Source organism: Carassius carassius, chromosome 17, assembly GCF_963082965.1.
Source record: "Carassius carassius chromosome 17, fCarCar2.1, whole genome shotgun sequence".
In the NCBI taxonomy this organism is placed as follows: Eukaryota; Metazoa; Chordata; class Actinopteri; order Cypriniformes; family Cyprinidae; genus Carassius; species Carassius carassius.
This window is the reverse complement of record NC_081771.1, coordinates 15,093,389-15,115,846: the sequence shown is the minus strand read 5'-3', so window position 1 is coordinate 15,115,846 and position 22,458 is coordinate 15,093,389. Positions and strand designations below refer to the sequence as shown.

At 42.8% G+C, this 22,458-nt stretch overlaps 1 protein-coding gene across 3 annotated transcripts in view; it reads left to right on the top strand.

The window, feature by feature from the left end:
* Nucleotides 1–22,458, top strand: part of wwc3 (WWC family member 3) — a 67,781-nt gene that overhangs the window by 23,166 nt on the left and 22,157 nt on the right. For all 3 annotated transcript variants that reach the window (XM_059571089.1, XM_059571090.1, XM_059571088.1), the window contains exon 2: nt 16,784–16,893. In XM_059571089.1, coding sequence (XP_059427072.1) covers nt 16,784–16,893 — 110 coding nt within the window. The remainder of the gene's footprint in view (nt 1–16,783; nt 16,894–22,458) is intronic.

Genomic DNA, 22,458 nt, shown 5'->3' with positions numbered 1-22,458 from the left:
GATTTCATGTTGAGCATATATATAAAGCCTACTGATAAAGGACACCGTCAACAGTATTGACGGCAAAATAGACTATGTTTGATAGGTGCAATATTTGAAAATCGATAATTATTAATTAATTTTTAAATTACATTTATATCTGAATATATGTCAACCTATAGACTTTCAAACATCAAAGTGTCATGAATTAATATGTATTTGTGTACAAAATGACAAATGAACATATTTTCCTATTCTATTTTGTCTGGAAACACTTCCAACATGCTTGCGTGTCGCGTGAAAAATAGGCGTCGGTTCTATTTCTAGCATGCACGCGTTTTCCGCTCGGCTCGAGCCGCGCCTGAGACACTCGTCTCACGCAGGCAGTCTGCAAGCTCTAACCTGTTAACATGGGAGCCGAATTAAAAACGGACATGCCACGCAGCTGAGATGCTTGCTCCACGCATCCAGTGTGTCACCGGCCTCACACTGCGTGTGCGTCGCGACCGCGTCGCTTCCATTATGAGCGCGCATACCGCGTGCCTACATTTGAAATAAAGAACTTGAGCGCGCAAAAGACGTGACATGTAAACGGACCCTTATGCGTGTTCTGCGCTCGTTCTTGTTATGTGTGTGTGACTGACAGCCTCCGCGGCGCGCATGAGAGATCTCGCAGATCTCACAGACAAACATCTTAATAATATTGCAAATTAGAAATGTTTGGTGAGATAAAATGTGCACGATAACATTATTAAGCAAATCTCTTTGCCATCGTCACTCTTTATTATTAAGCGGGAGTTCCCTCTTGAGGCGGTAACTCAACATTACGTCAGCTAAGACATATATGGGGAACTCCTCCCTTCTCCACTTTCGCTGTAATCTTATTGGCTAACGCCAGCTGGGGGCAACGTCGGCGTGGTGGACGATAGCTTCAGCCCCGCGAACCTCGTCCTCTTCGGAGCTGTCGAGGAAAACGACTCCATGTCACTTTCGACGTCGGAAAAGGTTTGGGCCTCTCAGTGGGATCGCCCCAACCAAGGGGGCCTGCAGACCTCCAGGAGGAGCTCGTCTTCGGAAAGGCTGTCACAGTGCTGGGTCTCACTTGCAACGCACCTGATGAGCCTGTGAAAGGTAGCTGGACTCGTGGCTCCTCCAGTCGAGCTGCTGCCAGACGGCATTGGGGCATGCAAGAGCTCGTGGTGAAGTTGTGGGCTGCACCCCAATCGGCACGCACCCACTCTGCCACGCAGGCCATGTTCACGCATGTGGACGGGGCGGAAACCCTCCCCCCCGTCGAGGAGACTGTTACCGCGCACCTGTGCCCGTCTCCCTCTGCGGTTCGGACCACAGCCTGCCTTCCAAGCCGTGCGGTTCACGGCCCATAGACGGACAAAGCCTATACTTCTAAGGGAAGGCAGCTTCTGCTCTTCATGCCAGGGCAATACTCAAGGTGTTTCAGGCAGACAGCGGCACAGTAGCGCTGACGTCATCAGGGATCTGCGCGCGGCAACTGATCTCGCGCTGATGGCTACTAAGCGCTCTGCTCAGCCGTTTCTGGGGCTCATGGTCGTCCTTACAGGCACCTATGGCTTACCCTAGCTGACCTGGAAGACGTGGACCGTAGGACGCTCCTAAACGTTCCAGTTGCTCCCTCCGTCCTCTTTGGTGATGCCATGGAGTCATGGAGCATTTCTCAGAGACGCAGAAAGCGCACCAAGGCGATGAGCCACGTGATGCCCCGTCGCTCACTCCAGTCATCATCTGCAAGGTTCCGCTCTTCTGCACCTCGTCAGCCTCTAAGACCAGCTAAAACAGCCCGCCGTGGCACCCCGCTCTGAACCGGATGCTCGTTTCGGCCGAAACCAGCAGTGGTAAGAGCCTGGGAGGAAACATCAGGGTCAGTTGAGGACCCCACGCCGCGAGAGAGCCAGCGCGCCATCCTTGGCCACCGAGCCGTCTCCCTGACTGACCGATAAAGTGAAAGAGTGAGTGCGCGGGAGGCCCCGCCCCCAAGCGCCATGTTCAAATGCATCATGTCCCCCATGTTTCTTTCGGGTGACGATTGCTATGTATGTTTAAATGCTGTTTGTGTGAGTTCCACAATAGAAGCATGTACACAAACAACAAAAGAGCTTTTTCTTTCTCTTACACTCAACACTGTCACTCGCCCTGTCTCATAGCAGCGCTGAGCCACAACCTATGATTATAATGGCCTCGCGAGGGAGCAAGAGTGCCAACACCACAAAAACACATGCATCATGTCACCCATGTCACTATGGGTGACGATTGCTATATGTGTTTAAATGATGTTTGTCTGAAAAAATTTTTTTACTATAGAAGCATGTATCCAAATTCTTGCACCCAACACTGTGTCACTCGGCCTGTCTCAAACAGCACAGAGCCACAACCTATGATTATAATGGCCTCTCGAGGGCGCAAGAGTGTCACACCATTATATAGCCTACGCGAACCGCCTTCCCACCAGTGCTTCTAGCCTCGCGGGGGCGGGGCCCTGGTCAAAACAAGTCATCAGTGGGTGTAGACCTAACGCGTCTGCGGTGTCATTTCATGGACGGTAGGAGGGCTATCCTGGGCGTTTCACCATGGATACTGGGAATAATTCATGACGGATATTCTCTCCAATTCAAACACAGACCTCGCCGCTTCAATGGTGTGGTCCCGTCACTGACTTTGCCCCAAAACCGTCCTGTTCTGCGACAGGAAGTTCTCAGTGTACTCGAGAGGGAGCGATAGAGCGAAATTTCCCCTCAGATTGAGCAGAATGCGCATGTTGATTTATCTGGACGATTGGCTGATTTTAGCCCACTCAAGATATGTGCTATCAGTCACATGCTTCGCCGTTTGGATATGCTGGGACTGCGTGTGAATACGCAGAAATGCGCAGTCGGGCTGTAACATATCTGGGAATATGTTTGGACTCGATGGCGATGCGAGCCCATCTCTCTCTAGAGCATTTCATCGACTCTGCGCTGTTTCAGACCGGGCAGGTCGTTTTTCACTGAGGGAATTTCAGAGGCTTCTGGGACTGATGGCGGCGGCTTCTCCAGTGTGTCATCTGGGTCCGCTACATTGCGGCCACTACAGTTTTGGCTGTAACTTGAGTTCCCGCCGAGGGCGTGGTCTTCGGTCCACAAGCACATACAGTCATTCACAGCTGCGTCAGCACTCTGAGATCATGGAACAGCTCTGATATGTTCAGCCCAGGAGTTCTTTTCTCTACGAACGCGTCTACTTCAGGCTGGGGAGCAGTGCGTCTGGGCGTACCTGTCTCAGGCTTGTGGTCGGAGTCACAGAGAAGGTGGCACATAAACCGTTTGGAATTGGAAGCGGTGTCCGTGGAGTGAGCATGCTTTCGAGGAACGGGATTCCTCAAGGAGATGGAGGCTTCACCCAGGATCAGATCTAATGATTTGGGAGGGAGGAAGTGGATTTGTTTGCCACGAGTGAGAACACGCACTGTAAGTCGTTCTTCTCGCTATCTCACTCCCCCCGGAAGCCAGGCTTACACGTTCCCTCCGGTACTGCAATCACGAGTGCTGAACACACTTACAGAGACGCGCGCACCATCAAACAGTCGCTGCTACGCGCAGAAGTGGGGAGTTTTCACAAAATGGTGCGAGGACATTTATATTGGCCCTGGGACCTGTTCAGTGTCGGATGTTTTGCGCTTTCTACAGCACAGTATGGATAGCGGGAGTTTGAAACCATCCACGCTGAAGGTGTATGTGACCACTATTGCTGCTTTTCGTTCCCCGGTTGACGGGCAAACGATCTGTAAGCACGCTCTGGTAATCAGTTTTCTCAGGGGGGCAAGGAGATTGTGTACTTCATGGATGCCCTCCGTGCCGCCGTGGGATTTAGCTCTAGTTTTGAGGGCTCTATCTCTTACTACCGTTTGAGCCCTTAGCTTCGATTGCGGTTAAGGAGCTTCCCTAAAGTCTGCTTTGCTTCTTGCTCTTGCCTCGGCGAAGCGCCTTGGAGACTTTCATGAGTTTTGGTGAACGATATTGCATCGGTTTCGGACCTGGCGACTGTAATGTCACTCTCCGGCTGAGACCGGGTTTCGTTCCGAAGTCACTCAATACACCGTTTTGTTTCCCTGCCCGCCTTATCTGTTGAGCCGTCAGCCTCGCGTGACGCAGATGCTCAGAGCACCGGGACCCTGTTAGGGTTTTACGGATGTATATGGATCCCTCGGCCGCCTTTCGTCAGTCGGACCCACTGTTCGTGTGCTTGGTGGATGTAATAAGGGACTTGCTGTTTCTAAACAGAGACTTTCTCACTGGATCATGGATGCTATCGAATGCCAGGGGAAGGATTATCCCCTCAACATCAGAGCTCATTCTGCGAGGACAATATAAATGCTTCCTGATGGGCCTGGTCTAGAGGTATTTCTGTCCAGTATTTATGTTTTGCTGCTGGCTGGTCTTCCCAGAACACAATCGCCAGGGTTTACAAGCTGGATGTACCCTCTGTAGCGTCACATGTATTTTCGGTGAGTTAAGTTTAATTCATTCTGTTATAACCAGCTATACAGTAGTTACCATGGCTGCTAACTCTGTTTTATGGTTTATATGGTTTATGCAGTAGTCACCACAAACGCCGTCGACTCTGTTTAACTCTCATGCTTGAGTGCTTATTGTGTTGTGTCTGCCCTGGTTAGTGCAGACTTCGATTTATTGCTTGAAGTTATGCAAATTTTGTTAGGGTCGGAGCAGATGTCTCATTGGTCTAGTTCCGCCTATCAGATGCAAGCACTCTTAGCGACACGGCCATTGGCTAGAACTGTCCTGCTTATGTGTGGGGGTGATTGACTCTGTTCAGGGCTTATCTTCACTGCTCTCATGGCGGGATTTTATACAGTTCCCATATACATCTTAGCTGACGTAATGTTGAGTTACCGCCTCGAGAGGGAACGTCTCCGGTTGCTATCGTAACTTCGGTTCCCTGAGAGGCGGGAACGAGACATTACGTTAGCCGCCATGGTCGCTGTTTGATCAGCTGTGCTAGTGTTCAGTCGTGATTCTGACGTAATTTTCGCGCCCATGAATTTTATACTGCCCGCTGACCTGTCAGTATTTGCATGCTTCGCGTCAATTGGCCAGCTGCCCCCAGCTGGCGTTAGCCAATAAGATTTCAGTGAAAGTGGAGAAGGGAGGAGTTCCCCATATACGTCTTAACTGACGTAATGTCTCGTTCCCGCCTCTCAGGGAACCGAGGTTATGATAGTAACCGGAGAAGTTTTCGTACTGTGTGCGTGCGCCGCATTCATTGTGGTGTGTGTGTGAGACTGACAGACAGCCTTTGCGGCGCGCATGAGAGATCTCGCAGATCTCACAGACAAACGTCTTAATATGATCGCACATTAGAAATGTTTGGTGAGATAAAATGTGCACGATAACATTATTAAGCAAAAATACATAGTACATAATTTTTTTTTCCTCCAGTACCGAAAGCAGAATCGATAGCGTCAGACTCAGATCTTACTGATACTATGGTCTTTCATAATTTAGCCCCGGGGCCAGTTTAATACCGGGTTTCGGTACCCATCCCTAGCCACAACTACTGTCACATTCAAAACTTTGAGGAAATAAAAATCTCCTGATTCTGATATGCAATGAATTTTCTCATGACCTGGTGAATAGCCCAGTAACTTGCATCTTTTGCTGTCTCTTTGACTTGTTTTCCGCATGTTTATAGGGGTAGAGTGGGGGTCTCCCATAGGGTAAAACACCCCCTACTGTTTTTTCCCAAAATAACCACAAGATAAAGTCTAAATAAATTTTTATCGTACGGACTATGTTGACGAATGACGAGAGTGATGTAAAAGTTTTCACCATGAAGCTTACTGGTGATGTACCAGAGAGAAAATGGATTTCACAGTAAATGATGTAATTTTCAGCATTTACAAAAAAAAAAAAAAAAAAAAGTGTTTTAAAGCTTGTTGTTTTGTAGAACATCACAGTTATACATGATATAAGAACAGTAGAGCCTGTAGATTGGGAGTACGTGTTATTTAATAAAATGATAATTATATATATTTTTTTAGAATTACATAATTATTTTTTTCAAACATAATTTGTGTTATAAAACACCCCCAGGGGGCAATGAGCATCAAATAACATAAGAATGTATTCTAACTAGTTGGTTGAATAACAATATTTGGATTTTATGTTTAAAAATTACCTCATATTAGCATCAGGTAACTATAGCTAGCCAGTTATAATCAGCTAACAAAATGTTTCAAATAGGCTATATAACTTTGTAATTTATATTTATTGATTAGGCTTTTGTTATTTTTTTTTTACAAATTTAAGCAAAAACTGTCTGTACTTTGATCTTGCTGTATATTTTTAAAGCAAATTGCTTTGTCAAACTGGTGCTCTTTAATTGTGCGAGTAGTTTGTTTTAATGATTTATACTTGGTAGTCTTGAGTCATGTCCAGAAAACGGACTATCCTTGGTACCCTTTGCACTAGGGATGCACCGAAATGAAAATTCTTGGCCGAAACAGAAAACCGAAAAAGAGAAAACCAAGGCCGAAAACCGAAACCGAAACACCGACAGAAATTATGCCAATTATTAGTACCATTGCATTTATTGCTATGACCGTGTACTAACTTTACTAAAATTAAGACATTGCAATTGCATAAATTAATATTAAAGTTTCAAAGATAATTACAATTACATAAATTATTTAAAAAAAACATAAAAATACATAATTACAAATTATGCAAATATTTATTTAGCACATTGCAACAATGCACAGTATTAAAATAAAATTCAAACTAAAAAATGTATCCCACTCATGTGTATATTAAATAATAATGTACAGGCCTACTGGCCTGCAGAAAGGTTTTAAAATTAACTGTTCTCTCATAAAAACAAAGTGCATTTAGGTGAAGTGCATTTAAAATTGTTCTCTGTAGGACTAGAAAGTGCATTACTTCTCCAGTATAGGCAAGAGGGTTAGCACTTCTGGGGATGGGGACTTCAGACAGATAACCATCTAGCTGTTGAGCAGTTGAGCTTGTCATATGCCTGACATTTGAGAAATATTTGAGAGAGTGTATTTAAATAGGGCCATGGCATAAATAAACATTTTTATCAAATTAAAGCAGAAATTTAGCAGAAAATCTAGCAGAAAAATGGCTACAATCTGATTGTATGTATTTGTGTGTGTGTATATATATATATATATATATATATATATATATAATGTCACATATAGTAGCCTAAGAACAAAATAGCCAACGTATTATTATTATTTGAAGCACTTTCTTGCAGAATTCCACTGAACATATCAGACAACGAGGGTGCATGCGCCTCATCTGGTGCAGACACGAGTCTTTTTTTCTGCGCTCTGATCTCAGTCTCCTGCGCTTGGAGCTTCTCCGTCTCCACGCGGGTTCTCCGCATCCAGTGCGGCCTGGATCATTTCTCGTGCGCGCTGCCTTATTTCCGCATCCAAGTAATGGTCTTTATAACGCAGATCAAGCACATTCGCGATGAAGTGCAGAGGATCCGAAAAGATCTCAGTGAGACGTGTGCTAACAGACTCTACTTTTCTTTGTTTTCACTTCGTGGTCTTAATCTCTTTGTTAGGAGACGCTTTAGTGCTGCGAATAAAGGAATAAGAAGAGAGAGAATGTTCTCACTGGTGTGAAGTGAATGTCGCGGGGAGCTCGTGGTCTGCGCTATGCAGGTGCACGTGCAGGTCGCGGTTTCTGTTTGCGTCATCACAACATTTTGGCCGTGTTGTTTCGGTGATAAAAGTCTATCAGCCGAAAACCGAAAATGCCATTTTCGGCCGAAAATTTTCGGTGGCCGAATATTCGGTGCATCCCTTTTGCACCTGGCATTAACATGCAATTACTTTTGTATCCAGATAGTGTCTGGATCATTTTAAACATTTACACATTACATTTAAATGGTTACTGAAACATAATCATAATTTACCAAGTTTAAAAAAGGTGTATAATTCAAAATGCCTTTCACCATTTCTTTTATTTACAATCCCCTCAGTATTAAGGATGGTAATGGGTGTTAGAAGGAAACAATTGTTACGAAAACTTTATAAGGGTTTACTGTGTGGATGGAAGCAAGATTGCAACTGTAATGCTGTTAAATAGTAATAATATTATATTGGATAATGCATACAGACCTTCATTACATCTGATCTATCTGAAATGTGGCTTCACTGACAATTTCTTGTATGCATTTACACTTAGCTTTTAATGTGGTCAAATGTTATCTGATGTGATCTGATCACTTAAATGCATATTAATGCATATTAGTGTTTTTGACTTGGAAGAGAAGCACCTTATCAATCTAAAACACCCAATACTATGTTTTGCTCTGGCAAAAACCACTGACATTTTCTTCAAACTATTTTTGCAGTTAGAGCTGGAAAAAAAAGAATACTTGCTTCATCTTAATTTGTCTTAACAATCATGTAAAATGGTGATTTAGAACAAGCACATATTATTTTAACAAATTAACAAGCACATATCTTCCTTAATGAATAAAGTTCACTGCATTTCAAGTCCCTCAAACAATACTTTATAACCCCACTAACAAACCTGTTCATCTCTGTCTTTCAAAGCGCTGAGATGATAACACTGACTTCTGGGCTCTATTCCAGGGTTGAGATAGTTGTTACATTAAAGATTTGGTGGGAGAATAAAGAGATTTTTGAAATTTGATATGATTACCACAGTGCTTATTTTCTCTTGTATCTTAGCTATATGTTTGTATTGGCTTGTGGTAGAACCATTATGATCAAACATGTCTTTGTGTATTTGTTATTTTAAGACATTGACAAATGACCCTCAGCTTTTGTAATGTCTAGCTTATCTTTGTAGTTTTTATTGGGTTTTTATTTCCCCCATAGATGTGAATTGTTAAATAATTTTCATAAGTGTGTTTGTGTGTGTGTGTGTGTATATATATATATATATATATATATATATATATATATATATATATATATATATTACGGCTGCACGATTAATCACATGCGATTTGTCATGTGTGTCTCGTCAGTAAACCTGGTTCTGTGATTAGTACTAAATATGCATCACCTGCTTTCAAATGGACCGACACTTACTACACAGAGCCGTAGTTCACTAACATGCTACTCAATACTGTGTCATAATCGCAGATGAATCGCATGCGGGTATGAACGTGATTTTGCGTAGCTTGTCAGTAAACTACGACTCTCTGTAGTAAGTGCCACTCCATTTGAAAGCAGGTGATGGATATTTACTGCTAATCACAGAACCTGCTTTACTGACGAGACATGCAAAAAGATGTTGACAGACTTGTCTAGCATAACCAGACCTTTGACTAAATAACACAAAGTCTGGTCCACATCTCAACTTTTTCTGGTCAAGAACTGCCCAAATTGACAGGGCATATTGATTTTACCAGCTATGCCTTATTTAACATCCTGGCAGAATATTCATGTGGGTATCTATTAGGGCTGTCGCGATAACCGCAAAATTGTAATACCGCGCTATTGACAAGCAAACCGCAGAGGAAAGATAGCAACCGCAGAAACCGCGGCAACCGCAGTGTTCAGGTTTTTTTTTTATTTATTTATTATTATTTTTTTTTTATGAGGCTGTGGCCTTATTGGTTTTTTTTTCAATTTGTCACTGTGCATTCAATGTTAAATTATATTAATGATACAATAGCAGCAACATCAAAAAGAACAGCTGAGACCGGCCGACAGTTAGGAGCAGCTGAAGCCTTTGCGAAATCTGTAAAATACAGCTGTGAAAGTAACAGGCATACCTGCTGAAGTCACGGACAACCTCTGCGTCAGTGCCCATACCCAAGAGAGCGTGAGCAGATAACGAGCTCACACGCTATCTGCATGAGGAGTGCATCGACTCCAGCGCGAATCCACTGTCCTGGTGGGCCAGTTGTGACGCGATAATCAGTCTAGATTTCCGCTGCTGTCCAAAGTCGCGCGCACATAGCTACATGTAATACATGTTAGAACTTGATTTCTTAAAAAAAAAAAAAAAATTATTGGAAAACGCATGTTCTTGTTGCTGTTTGGCATTTAACAATAAATAAAAATGTTTTAAAACATCTCTGTCAGTTAAAAAAAGCAACAATATATGCTACATAACTCAACGATAGAGCTTTGTATGCAGCAAAATCAGGATAAATTAGGTATGTAAAAAAAAAAAAAACGGCGGTAATACCGCATATCGCGCTATTGAGCCACCCATAATAACCGCAGGGGAAATTTCTTAACCGCGACAGCCCTAGTATCTATGGCCATTTGTGTTGTATCCCACACAGTTCACCCCTCTAGTTGGTCTAAAGATTGCATTGAAATCACAGGGATTGCATCACTATAGTGACATCATTGGGATTTGAGACCATTGCGAAGTAATTCCACTACTTTCTTTCACATTAAAGGGTTACTCCACCCCAAAATGAAAATTCTATCTTAAATCACTTAAACCCATGTTATTCTAAACCTGTAAAAGCTTTGTTCATCTTCGGAACACAATTTAAGATATTTTTGATGAAAACCAGGAGGCTTGTGACTTTCCCATTGACTACAGGGAAAATTACACTGTCACGGTCCAGAAAAGTATGAAAAGAATTGTCAGAATAGTCCATCTGCCATCAGTGGTTTACTGTAACATTTTATTTTATTTAAAGGGTTGGTTCACCCAGATAGCAAAATTATGTAATTAATAACTTACACTCATGTTGTTCCAAACCCATTAGACCTCCGTTTATCTTTGGAACACAGTTTAAGATATTTTAGATTTAGTCCGAGAGCTCTCAGTCCCTCCATTAAAGCTGTGTGTACGGTATACTGTCCATGTCCAGAAAGGTAAGAAAAACATCATCAAAGTAGTCCATGTGACATCAGAGGGTCAGTTAGAATTTTTTGAAGCATCAAAAATACATTTTGGTCCAAAAATAGCAAAAACGACGACTTTATTCAGCATCGTCTTCTCTTCTGTGTCTGTTGTGAGAGAGTTCAAAACAAAGCAGTCTGGATATCCGGTTCGCGAACGAATCATTCAGTTCACCAAATCGAACTGAATCGTTTTAAACGGTTCGCATGTCTAATACGCATTAATCCACAAATGACTTAAGCTGTTAACTTTTTTAATGTGGCTGACACTCCCTCTGAGTTCAAACAAACCAATATCCTGGAGTAATTCATGTACTCAAACACTACACTAACTGAACTGCTGTGAAGAGAGAACTGAAGATGAACTGAGTATGTGTCACCATACTTGGCTGTATGTCACGTCACTTTCACTTTATCAAGTGACCACTTAATATATTCTAATAATAAGCAAGTAGCAGTATTGTAGAATGGTTATGTCTAAAACCAAATTGTAAAGGATGCAAAAGATTATTAGTCTCTAAGTGATGCAAAAATTGTTTTGATACAACCTTCTCCAGCACTTTATATAATTAGTTTTTTTGCATAGCCCTAACTTGAGTTCAGCTAATTTTTGTCAAAATGGTGCTACGGTCATGAGGAGAGACACAGAGGAGATGAATTGTTAAATGACATACATATTTTTGTTTTCTTTGCATACAAAAAGTATTCTCGTTGCTTCATAATGTTTGAACCACTGATGGCAGATGGACTATTCTGACGATGTCTTTCATACTTTTCTGGACCTTGACAGTGTAAATACTTGGCAGTCAATGGGAGAGTCACAAGCCACCCAGTTTTCATCCAAAATATCTTACATTGTGTTCTGAAGATGAACAAAGCTTTTACAGGTTTTGAACGACGGGGTAAGAGATTAATGACGAAATTTTCATTTTGGGGTGGAGTATCCCTTTAAAACATTGGAACATTGTCAACTTGTCATTCTTTTTTTTTTCTTTTTATTTATCGCAAAGAAATTCATAGAGGTGTAATGTATTTATTTGGTTGTTGGTTTGTTTGTTTGATTACTTTGATTACCAGTCTGCAAGGCAATAGTTTGCCATAGGATGCTTGTTATTTGCTAAACTGCTTTAAAATAGAGGAATGCTATTAATGTCCCTGATTGTGGTTGTGTCAAAAATGTGTTCCAAAGGGTCATGGAATCACAACATTCCTCATCGTTCCCCTCCTCTCATATTTCACGTGCCTCCACGGCATACAGATTTTATGCAAGTCTTCACAGCCGGCCTGTAATATATCTCGAAATGTATTGAAAGTGAATTAAGTGTCTTGATTTTCAGTAACTGAGGCCATCCTTAAAAATATTTTGGTTTGCAGTAACAGTAATTAAAAAAAAAAAAAAAAAAAAGAGTCGGTAGGTCGGTCTATATATATTTTTTTTCAAGTTTCAATGTAAAAAAAAAAAAAAAAGGAAAATTTTGATGATGGTGATGACGTAGGTATGAATTTAAACAAATTAGCATATCGTGACATCACTGACTGGGTCTTCTTTGTCAAAAACATGTTTATTGCATGAATTTCAGGTGAGAAGCAAAAAAATGAGGTACTGCTATACTGTTTTACTTGCATCCACCACTAGGTATCAATTTAACCTACAAATGAGAGACCGTTTACTTTGCTTTCCTGGGTTGTCAATTTTGTGAAAAAAAATCCTGTTTGATTTGAGTGACAAGTGTTCATTGAATTGATTGTAAAATTGATTTTGCATGTCTAAATACGTTTTATACGGCAAATAACAACACATACAGGTAAATCCACGGACAACAGGCAAGAGGAATGTAAAGATTCAATATATTGGTAAAGACCAATATTTCTGATGATTTATTGGCGTGAAGTTATGTGCACAATGACAAACAGGTGTGCAACATTTTCGAAAAAGTGGAGTGGAGTGCCATAATGCAAAACATTTACTGCAGGCTTCAACATGGCTGTGTTTACGATTAGAAATGTCAACAACAACAAAAAATTGCATAGGTGATTCTAGGGCTGTCAAAAAGAAAATTTCGAATATTCGTCGAATTTAAAATAAAAATCCACATTCGAATGCAAAAACGTTGCATTCGATTTTTAGGTGTGCATTAAGGAAGCTGCCTTATGAGCCCCGGTACTTCATAGTCCGTGTTCCATTCCATCTTGCCGCGCACAGCCGTGTCTACACAACTTTCAAAGGTGGATGAGCTCGACACGCAGTAGCTGCTATCTCATCTTTCACCTAGTCTCAAAAAATGCCCACACGCGGATGATGAAAAGGACATAATGCAGACAGTGTGCGGACGGCCGAAGTATACTTGATATTTATCAGTGGCGCAGGAGATGCGATGATGATGTTTTTGGCATTGCATTATAAGGTTATGTTAGCCTATCCAGTTGAAGCCACTACAAAATAAAAGAGAACAAAAAATAAAAGAGAATATCAATGTGGAGTATCAATGTTTACATCAAAACTGAAACCAAGCTATTCACACAGAACGCATATTTCGCTATATACGCATATATATATATATACGCATATATATATATATACGCATATATACGTATTTTCTAGAGGGACACCGTTGGACTTGCGTCTCGCACAGAGAGCCGCTTGTTTAGAAAGACATTTACAATTAATGTATTTAATTTAATTTTCTAAAAATATCTCGAGACTTTATGTTGGGTTTTTGTTCCCCATCCCACTGCATCTCATGTTTTTAAATGAAAAAAAAAATTATTCTGTGTGACTGGTTTTCCGCCCTTTTTATTTATTTAACAATGCATGCATACAAGACGTTGTTTTGTTTATAGTTCTTTAAGCAACTTAATAATAATTGGTTCATAAAAATTATTTTAAATATTACCGTATTTTTCGGACTATAAGTCGCACATGAGTATAAGTCGCATCAGTCCAAATATACGTCATGACGAGGAAAAAAACATATATAAGTCGCACTGGACTATAAGTCGCATTCATCAAGAACCAAGAGAAAACATTACCATCTACAGCTGCGAGAGGGTGCTCTATGATTTCAGTGTAGACTACAGAAGCACTGAGTAGCATAGAGCGCCCTCTCGCGGCTGTAGACGGTAATGTTTTTTCTTGGTTCATATCTCTTAGTTCATTTCTCTTGGTTCATGTCAAAATAATTTTGATAAATAAGTCGCACCTGACTATAAGTCGCAGGACCAGCCAAACTATGAAAAAAAGTGTGACTTATAGTCCAGAAAATACGGTATGTTGTTTTTTCACAGTCATATATTCTAATGCTTTGAATAAACGTGCAGTAATATTTTGCTCAATGCGCTATCTTGAGGCCTCAGAAGAAAAGCAAAAAGCTTTTCTTCACCCTAACTGAAAAAAAAACAATTCGAATTTTGATCATATTTAAGTAAAAAATTTGAATTTATTTTTTCAGCTATTTTGACAGCCCTAGGCGATTCTAGCCCGAATCTGTATCTGTATGCATGAGACTATCTGAATACCGGCAGAATTCACATTTCTGTTGTAAAAAGAGAAACATTGTGCAGAAGTATTATTTGCTGTTATGCGTGTGTCCGAAGCTGCAGCTTCTGTGTGACGCGTGCTCCAAAAAAAAAAAAACTGGACGCGCTCCAAAAAAATAAAACCTGGACGCGCTCCGAGAGAAGGTAGTTAAAATCAATTTCCTATTTTCGTTTTCGAAAACTTGTGTTGGTTGGTCCAATCGATTCGTGCAATAGATTTTCGAACATAAAGTGACAGTCGACACGGACACGGTTTTAGACTAGACGGGAGAAGGGATGGGAAAAGATCTGGGCACAGTTTTTCCAGAACTTCGTGCCAAGTTAAAGCGGTGTCGAGCTGTTTTAATGAATTTTTTTAGATGTATTATGGTGCCCGAACCCGTATGACTTTGAACAGTGACCGCAAACATTTTGTTTACTGCAGCCGCAGCCATCATTACCAAGTGCGAACCGTTGACTCTGACAGTGAATGAGAATATGAGACGAAGCGAACGCAAATAAATTTACAATACTTAAATATAATTAATATTATTTTATTGCTTTTGTATTAGTTGTTTGAAGAGTAAAAAAAAAAATTGGTCAGTCTTAACGCAAATTTACAATCGGCAAGTCGGTCGGACTTAAAGCATAAAAAAATGAAAAATTGAGTCGGTCCTAAATTGATAGGGCCGGTCAGGTTACGGCAAACAAGAATATTTTTAAGGATGGCCTGAGGCCATTTTTGTGAGGCTCCTTCGGGAAATGAACACCATCAGAACATTCAGAAAGAAAATCAAAAGCTATGCACAAGCCATTTCTGGTTAAAATCCAATTAAAGTCTAACAATTATTAATTTGGATATATTATAAAATATTTTTGGGATTAAGGGCTTATTTAATCTTAACTGTTTGCAGGTTCCACAGCTTCCCTGGATTTTTTTCATAACCCTGCTGTTATCTGACACAGACGAAGAGAAAGGTCAAAGCACACAGACAGTCCTGCTGCGCACCTCAGGGCAAAAAGGGGTTAAGTGTTTAGCTCAAGGGCACATTGACAGGGATTTAAACTTGGAATCCTCCTGTGCTTTAAAGCTCTTCCCAAAAAGCCACCAAGCATTAAGGAAAAATGTGATGGAAAAAGCAGTAAAGTTCTTTGATTGAAAACTGATGCATAACCTCTAACACCACAAAAGGAAAGTTAAAATCCTCCAGGAAATGTTTAGATACGCAAGGTATTATTCATCTAAAATAAATTCAGCCTGACCATGTTACCCCTTCAACCAAACTGTACCATGGTACTACTATGGATTTTGAATCTCTAAACATGGCAATGCAGTGGTCTTTTATTGAAAAACCTTTCATTACTGCATAGCATGAACAGTACATGATAAATGATTTAGTTTTTTTTAATAAATTCAGTTTTTTCTCTACTTTCCAAATTCCTTTTTTTTCATTTACATACTGTTAAACTCTGTTTTAGTTTCTGTTTTAGCTGTTTTAGATTTGAGTAATCGAAAAGCATGTCTAATTAAATGAAATCATGAAACTTAAACTTTTAATAAATTTTTAAATTGTGTAACAAAAATGCATTATAAATATATATATATCTAAACAAATGAATTCATTAAATTTTAGCTACTTAAAATGAAATAAGGCTTATTTTTTACAATGATAGGACCATCTAAAATGTTATTTTTATTTCAGTTTTTTTCTTTTTTCTTTCTAGATTTATGATCTGATACAAATTAAACACTAGAAAACGTGTGTCTGAAACCCAAAACCAGCCTACTTTTTTAATGCCCTTATTTATAAATAATTTACAGGGATACGGAGATAGATATTAATTTGGTGAGGTATTTGCAGAAAGTGATTTGTTTTAAAGCTATTCATTGATATGGTTTATTAAAGTGTGAAAAGTGATTTTTGCAGTATCTAGTGGCCTGGTAGTGTTTGTGGGCTGTAGGGCAGGCCTGCTTTCTGCTGTGTGGAATGTGTTTATGGGCCATCTCTTCCTGCAGTGCCTATATTACACACATTTTTGACCTGGGGTGAGGAGATCAGTAGCTGTTGACTGACTGAACACACATTCATTAGCGATCTCAAGGAATGCTCCAGATTCTTCAAATGTCCGCGCAGCTTTGTTTGGCCCAATGCAAGTCTTTCTACAAAATACACATGCTTTTAGAGACCCAGAAATACACAAGGAATATCATGTAATGTTGTGAAAAATAGTGAAAGCAGCTATGCTATTATAACGCCCCATTATGTTGTTTTTTGTCACTGGCCTGTTAAGGACAAGTTGTCCAAAATATTCCCGTACAGCGCAACATTTTTAGGTGTTTTCAACTCTAAAATTCATTTTCCTCTATTCCTGTAGGATTACCAAGCCCCTGACCTTTGCTGACTGTGTTGGGGATGAGCTTCCTCTGGGCTGGGAGGTGGTGTATGACCAGCAGGTGGGCGTCTACTACATCGACCACATCAATAGTAAGTTCAGATTTCTGGTTTTGATTTTAAATGTTATATTTTATGCATCTGGCCCATCTTGTCAGTTCTGTTAACCTAGAACTGTCAATAAAGTTGTATTCATTGCATAATTTGCTGATTAATTCAGTGATTAGCAAATATCCACCTAAAACAATAATTGCTGACAAAATCTCTAGGATTAAATGCAGAAGTTGATTAAAAACAATCAGTAGCATATAAGATCAGTGAATGGAAAATAGCCCACATTTGTCATTTATTTATTTTAAAAGTTTTTATCCAAAAATAATAAATTAGTGAGTGCATTATTTAATGCAACATGTATAACCATAGCAAAGTGTCCAAAAACTGTGGTAGTACTATTGTACTTTTTGTGTCTGTTGTTCTATCTATCATTTTGTCTTTCTCTTTCGTTCTGTCTGTCTGTCTGTCTATGGGTTGTTCTGTCTATCATTCTGTCTGTCGGTCTGTATTGTCTGCCTATCATTTCATGTGTATATTGATTAGAGCTGCACAATTAATCTAATTTCTAATCGTGATTACAATGATGGATGCCACAATTGCATAATTGTTCAGTGGCAATTGATTGTTCAAAGTCCACTTATGTTATTCTGCATGCTTAAGATATATATTTTTTTTCTTTCTACATCTTATCTTAAAGGGTTGGTTCATCAGAGAATGAAAATTTGTACATCTTCTACTCACCCTCGAAGCAGCCTTGGTGTATGTGACTTTCTTCTTTCAGAATAATCCAAAGTTATATGAAAAATTGTCCTTGCTATTCCAAGCCTTTTAATGGGGTAAGCGGGTGTTTGTTGTCAACAGTTCAGAAGACGTGAAATAAAGTGCACACATCTATAATAAAACGTCCCTCACACGGCTCCAGGGGTGAATAAAGGCCCCCTGTAGCGAATCCATGCATTTTTGTAAGATAAATATGCAGATTTCAAACATAAACACTTTTTTTCTTACTTCTGCTGACTGTTGGGACACAGATTATTGAAAGGTTTGGAAGAGCAAAGACAATTTTTAATATAACTTCGATTGGATTGTTATGAAAGAGGAAAGTCACATACACCTAGGATGCTTCGAGGGTGAGTAGAAGATGGACGAATTTTCGTTCTCGGGTGAACTAACCCTTTAAGGGTTTTTCCATTGTTTTAGTGATTTTAGTAACATTAAAATACCATTATATTTTTACTTTTTTTTATAATTTAAAGAAGAAACCAATCCAATGTATTTTTGACATTTGAGGCTTAATACTATAGAAAAGCACTAAAGGTTCTCTTACGAGAGCTCTCTCGTACTGCGTCTTAGCTAAGATGCTACGGGAAAAGTCTCTTTTCACGAAATACTGAAGCAAAAAATTATCCTTAATTTTGTATTTTTGTAAAGCGCATTTGCAGCAGTACACAGCCATAGGCGAGACGGCTCGTTCGCTCATTGGCTTGTTCTGCGGCAACTGCACAGCCTATCGAGCGCAGGCTGACGCAACATCAGACCAATAAGGGCGCTTCGCGCTCTTCTTGCCACTTCCCGCCGAAACGGGTGTGGCCCAACCTATAAAAGGAGCTCGAAAAGGCTGACTCACCTGATTTTTCATCTCTTCAGCGAAGCTCACGCATCGCTGGATCACGGAGGAAGCAAGCGCCGTCTGAGAAAGCATATCAGCGGGACGAGCCATTCTGAAGCTGCTGGCATCGCCGCCTTCCACTACCGTTCCTGCTGCGCTATCCGGCGCCTATATCCTTTATATCCTTTGTATCCATATATATCCTGTGTGTGTTCGCCCTGCGACGCACACTCACAAAAAGAGCTGCGTCTTTTTAAAGATGCCCTCGTGCGGCTCGTGCAGAGCCCTGCTCAGCGAAGGAGATCGTCATTTCATCTGCGTCTCCTGTCTGGGTGAGGACCATGCAGCGCTCGCTGACGGCGGCTGCCCTCATTGCGAGCTACTGCCTATGGTGACTCTGAGGACTTGCCTGGCGTCCTTCTCGAAGCCTGCATCATCCGCTGCGCCGCAGCGCCATAAGAAGCGCCGCTCGCAGCGCCTACCAGAACCGCCTCCAGCTCGGCCGAGCTCGCCAGTTCCCTCCGCTTCGCCGGCCTCCCCTGCATCGCTTCCCGATGTTCAGCGTCCGCTGCTTGCCGACGCGTCATCCGAGGAAGTGGATCTCAGGCCCGCGTCGGAGGAAGAGGACACGTGCTCTCTGCTTGCTTCGGGCAGTGAGGGTTGGGCGAGCTCCGTGGATCTCGCGCCCTCTGCTCAGAGGCCCAGCAGACGGGGGGATATCGATAAGGAGCTGATGCGTGTACTCGCTCTGGCCGCGGCGAGCCTCGGCCTCGAGTGGTCTGCACCAGCGCCCCCTTCACGTTCCCGGCTGGATGGTAGCTATCTTCCGGATGAGCGTTCTTCTTCAAGCTCAAAGCACGCCCCCTTTCTTCCTGAGCTTCACGAAGAAGTGGCGAAAGCTTGGGACGCTCCATTCTCGGCGAGAATCCGTTCATCTGTTTCGCCAGCATTCTCCACACTGGACGGTGCTAAGAACAGAGGCTACCTGTCACTCCAGCCGGTGGAACAGGCTATAGCAGCGCACCTTTGCCCGCCCTCTGCTGGACGGCGGACTAAGGCAGCGTTGCCATCCAAAGCCTGCCGCATGACGTCATCGCTGCTTGCACGGATCTTCTCTGCTGCTGGGCAGGCTGCGTCTGCGCTACACACCATGGCTACGCTGCAGATTTTCCAGGGCGATCTCCTCCGCAAGCTGGATGAGATGGGACCTGAAGCGATCTGTCTCGCGGATCTGAGGAGTGCTTCGGATCTCTCCCTCCGCGCTACTAAGTCCGCTGCACAGGCCGTGGGATGGGTTATGGCTTCCGCTACGGTGGCTGAGAGGCATTTGTGGCTGACGCTTTCTGACATCAAGGAGTCTGAGCGCGCTGCGTTCCTTGACGCGCCGCTAACTCCTGCTGGCCTCTTCGGATCATCCATCAACGAGTTTGTGGAGAGATTCGCCGAGGACCAGAAAGCTTCGCAGGCGTTCAAGCACTTCTTGCCGAAGCGCTCCGGTTCTGCAGCTAGCCGCTCTAGACCGGCCCCACAGAGCTCTCAGTCACGCCCACCGCCTCCTGCTGCGTCATCGCGACAGCGTCAGCAACGCAGCTCGGGACCCCGTTCTCGCTCTTCAAGCCGTCGCCGCGGGAGCCGCGGCAGAGGATTGCGGTGAAGCCAGAAGCCCCGAAAGCATCCTAGCACTGCTGGGAAAGCGCCGGTGTTCGAGTTCCGCTGCGGCCGAGCTCTCACCCAAGCGCGCCGCTGTTGCAGTTCCAGCAGTGCCCACCCCTCAGTGCCCACAATTACTATGTCACACGCGTCATGTGGTTTCTGTAAAAACGAAACCCATGCACGCTCGTCCGGCCACGGCCGATGGTGCTATAAATGCAGTGACGATGCCCACTCCTCAGTGCCCATCTCCACATGTAAGCACAGTTCGAGACAGACTCTATCCAGATGGATAGGTGACGCCATAGCATTAGCTTACGCTTCCAGGGGCCTTCAGTGCCCGTTGGGCGTCAGAGCACACTCCACAAGAGGCGTCGCCTCGTCGTGGGCGTGGTCTACTGGGATCTCCTTGCAGGATATATGTATGGCGGCAGGTTGGGCCTCGCCGTCTACATTTATCAGGTTCTATAACCTGGAGGTTCCCTCCTTGCAAGCAAGGCTGCTGTCGGTGTAGTCGAATCAGGGCCCTGAGGGAAATTCTGAGTTCACGAGCGCTATGCGCTGCCGACTGTTATATGGGCAGTATTGCGTAAGACCCGCATTGCCACATTGGTCAGGCCTTGCCTCGGCTGTGTGATGTGCATATTGCATCTACGGATGCTGCTAGATATGGGACCGGAGGGCTTTCCCCCCTTTCTGTCCTGGACTCTCTGTGAGTCCCTCAGGTGACTGTGCACTGTAAATCCTGGGCGTTGCTTCAGGTTTATTGGTGTGATCCCTGCGCGCACGGCGTTTTACATTGGGTTCCCGTAGCGTCTTAGCTAAGACGCAGTACGAGAGAGCTCTCGTAAGAGAACGTACTCGGTTACTAAACGTAACCTCGGTTCTCTCTAGAAGAGCGAACGAGTACTGCGTTCTCTGCCGTGCGTACGATTCACTTTGGTTCGCTTCGGCGATGAAATAAATCAGGTGAGTCAGCCTTTTCGAGCTCCTTTTATAGGTTCACATCTCCACATGTAAGCACAGTTCGAGACAGACTCTATCCAGATGGATAGGTGACGCCATAGCATTAGCTTACGCTTCCAGGGGCCTTCAGTGCCCGTTGGGCGTCAGAGCACACTCCACAAGAGGCGTCGCCTCGTCGTGGGCGTGGTCTACTGGGATCTCCTTGCAGGATATATGTATGGCGGCAGGTTGGGCCTCGCCGTCTACATTTATCAGGTTCTATAACCTGGAGGTTCCCTCCTTGCAAGCAAGGCTGCTGTCGGTGTAGTCGAATCAGGGCACTGAGGGAAATTCTGAGTTCACGAGCGCTATGCGCTGCCGACTGTTATATGGGCAGTATTGCGTAAGACCCGCATTGCCACATTGGTCAGGCCTTGCCTCGGCTGTGTGATGTGCATATTGCATCTACGGATGCTGCTAGATATGGGACCGGAGGGCTTTCCCCCCTTTCTGTCCTGGACTCTCTGTGAGTCCCTCAGGTGACTGTGCACTGTAAATCCTGGGCGTTGCTTCAGGTTTATTGGTGTGATCCCTGCGCGCACGGCGTTTTACATTGGGTTCCCGTAGCGTCTTAGCTAAGACGCAGTACGAGAGAGCTCTCGTAAGAGAACGTACTCGGTTACTAAACGTAACCTCGGTTCTCTCTAGAAGAGCGAACGAGTACTGCGTTCTCTGCCGTGCGTACGATTCACTTTGGTTCGCTTCGGCGATGAAATAAATCAGGTGAGTCAGCCTTTTCGAGCTCCTTTTATAGGTTGGGCCACACACGTTTCGGCGGGAAGTGGCAAGAAGGGCGCGAATCTACCCTTGGCTGTTGCATCAGCCTGCGCTCGATAGGCTGTGCAGTTGCCGCAGAACAAGCCAATGAGCGAACGAGCCGTCTCGCCTATGGCTGTGTACTGCTGCAAATGCGCTTTACAAAAATACAAAATTAAGGATAATTTTTTGCTTCAGTATTTCGTGAAAAGAGACTTTTCCTGTAGCGTCTTAGCTAAGACGCAGTACTCGTTCGCTCTTCTAGAGAGAACCGAGGTTACGTTTAGTAACCGTTTTTCAGTTAGTGTTTTCAGCTTATTTTCATATAAAAATACGGCATGCGGTTGCATCAAACAATGGTATAAACATCATTCAGTGTAAATTGTAATAATCGTAATTAATAATCGCAATTAAAATTTCAAGGGAATAATCAACAATTATGACTGTATGTCTTTCTATCATTCTGTCTATCATTATGTCTATCATTCTTTGTGTCTCGGTCTATCATTCTGTATGTCTTTCTATCATTCTGTCTATCATTCTGTCTGTCATTCTGTATGTCTGTCTATCGTTCTATCCTTCTG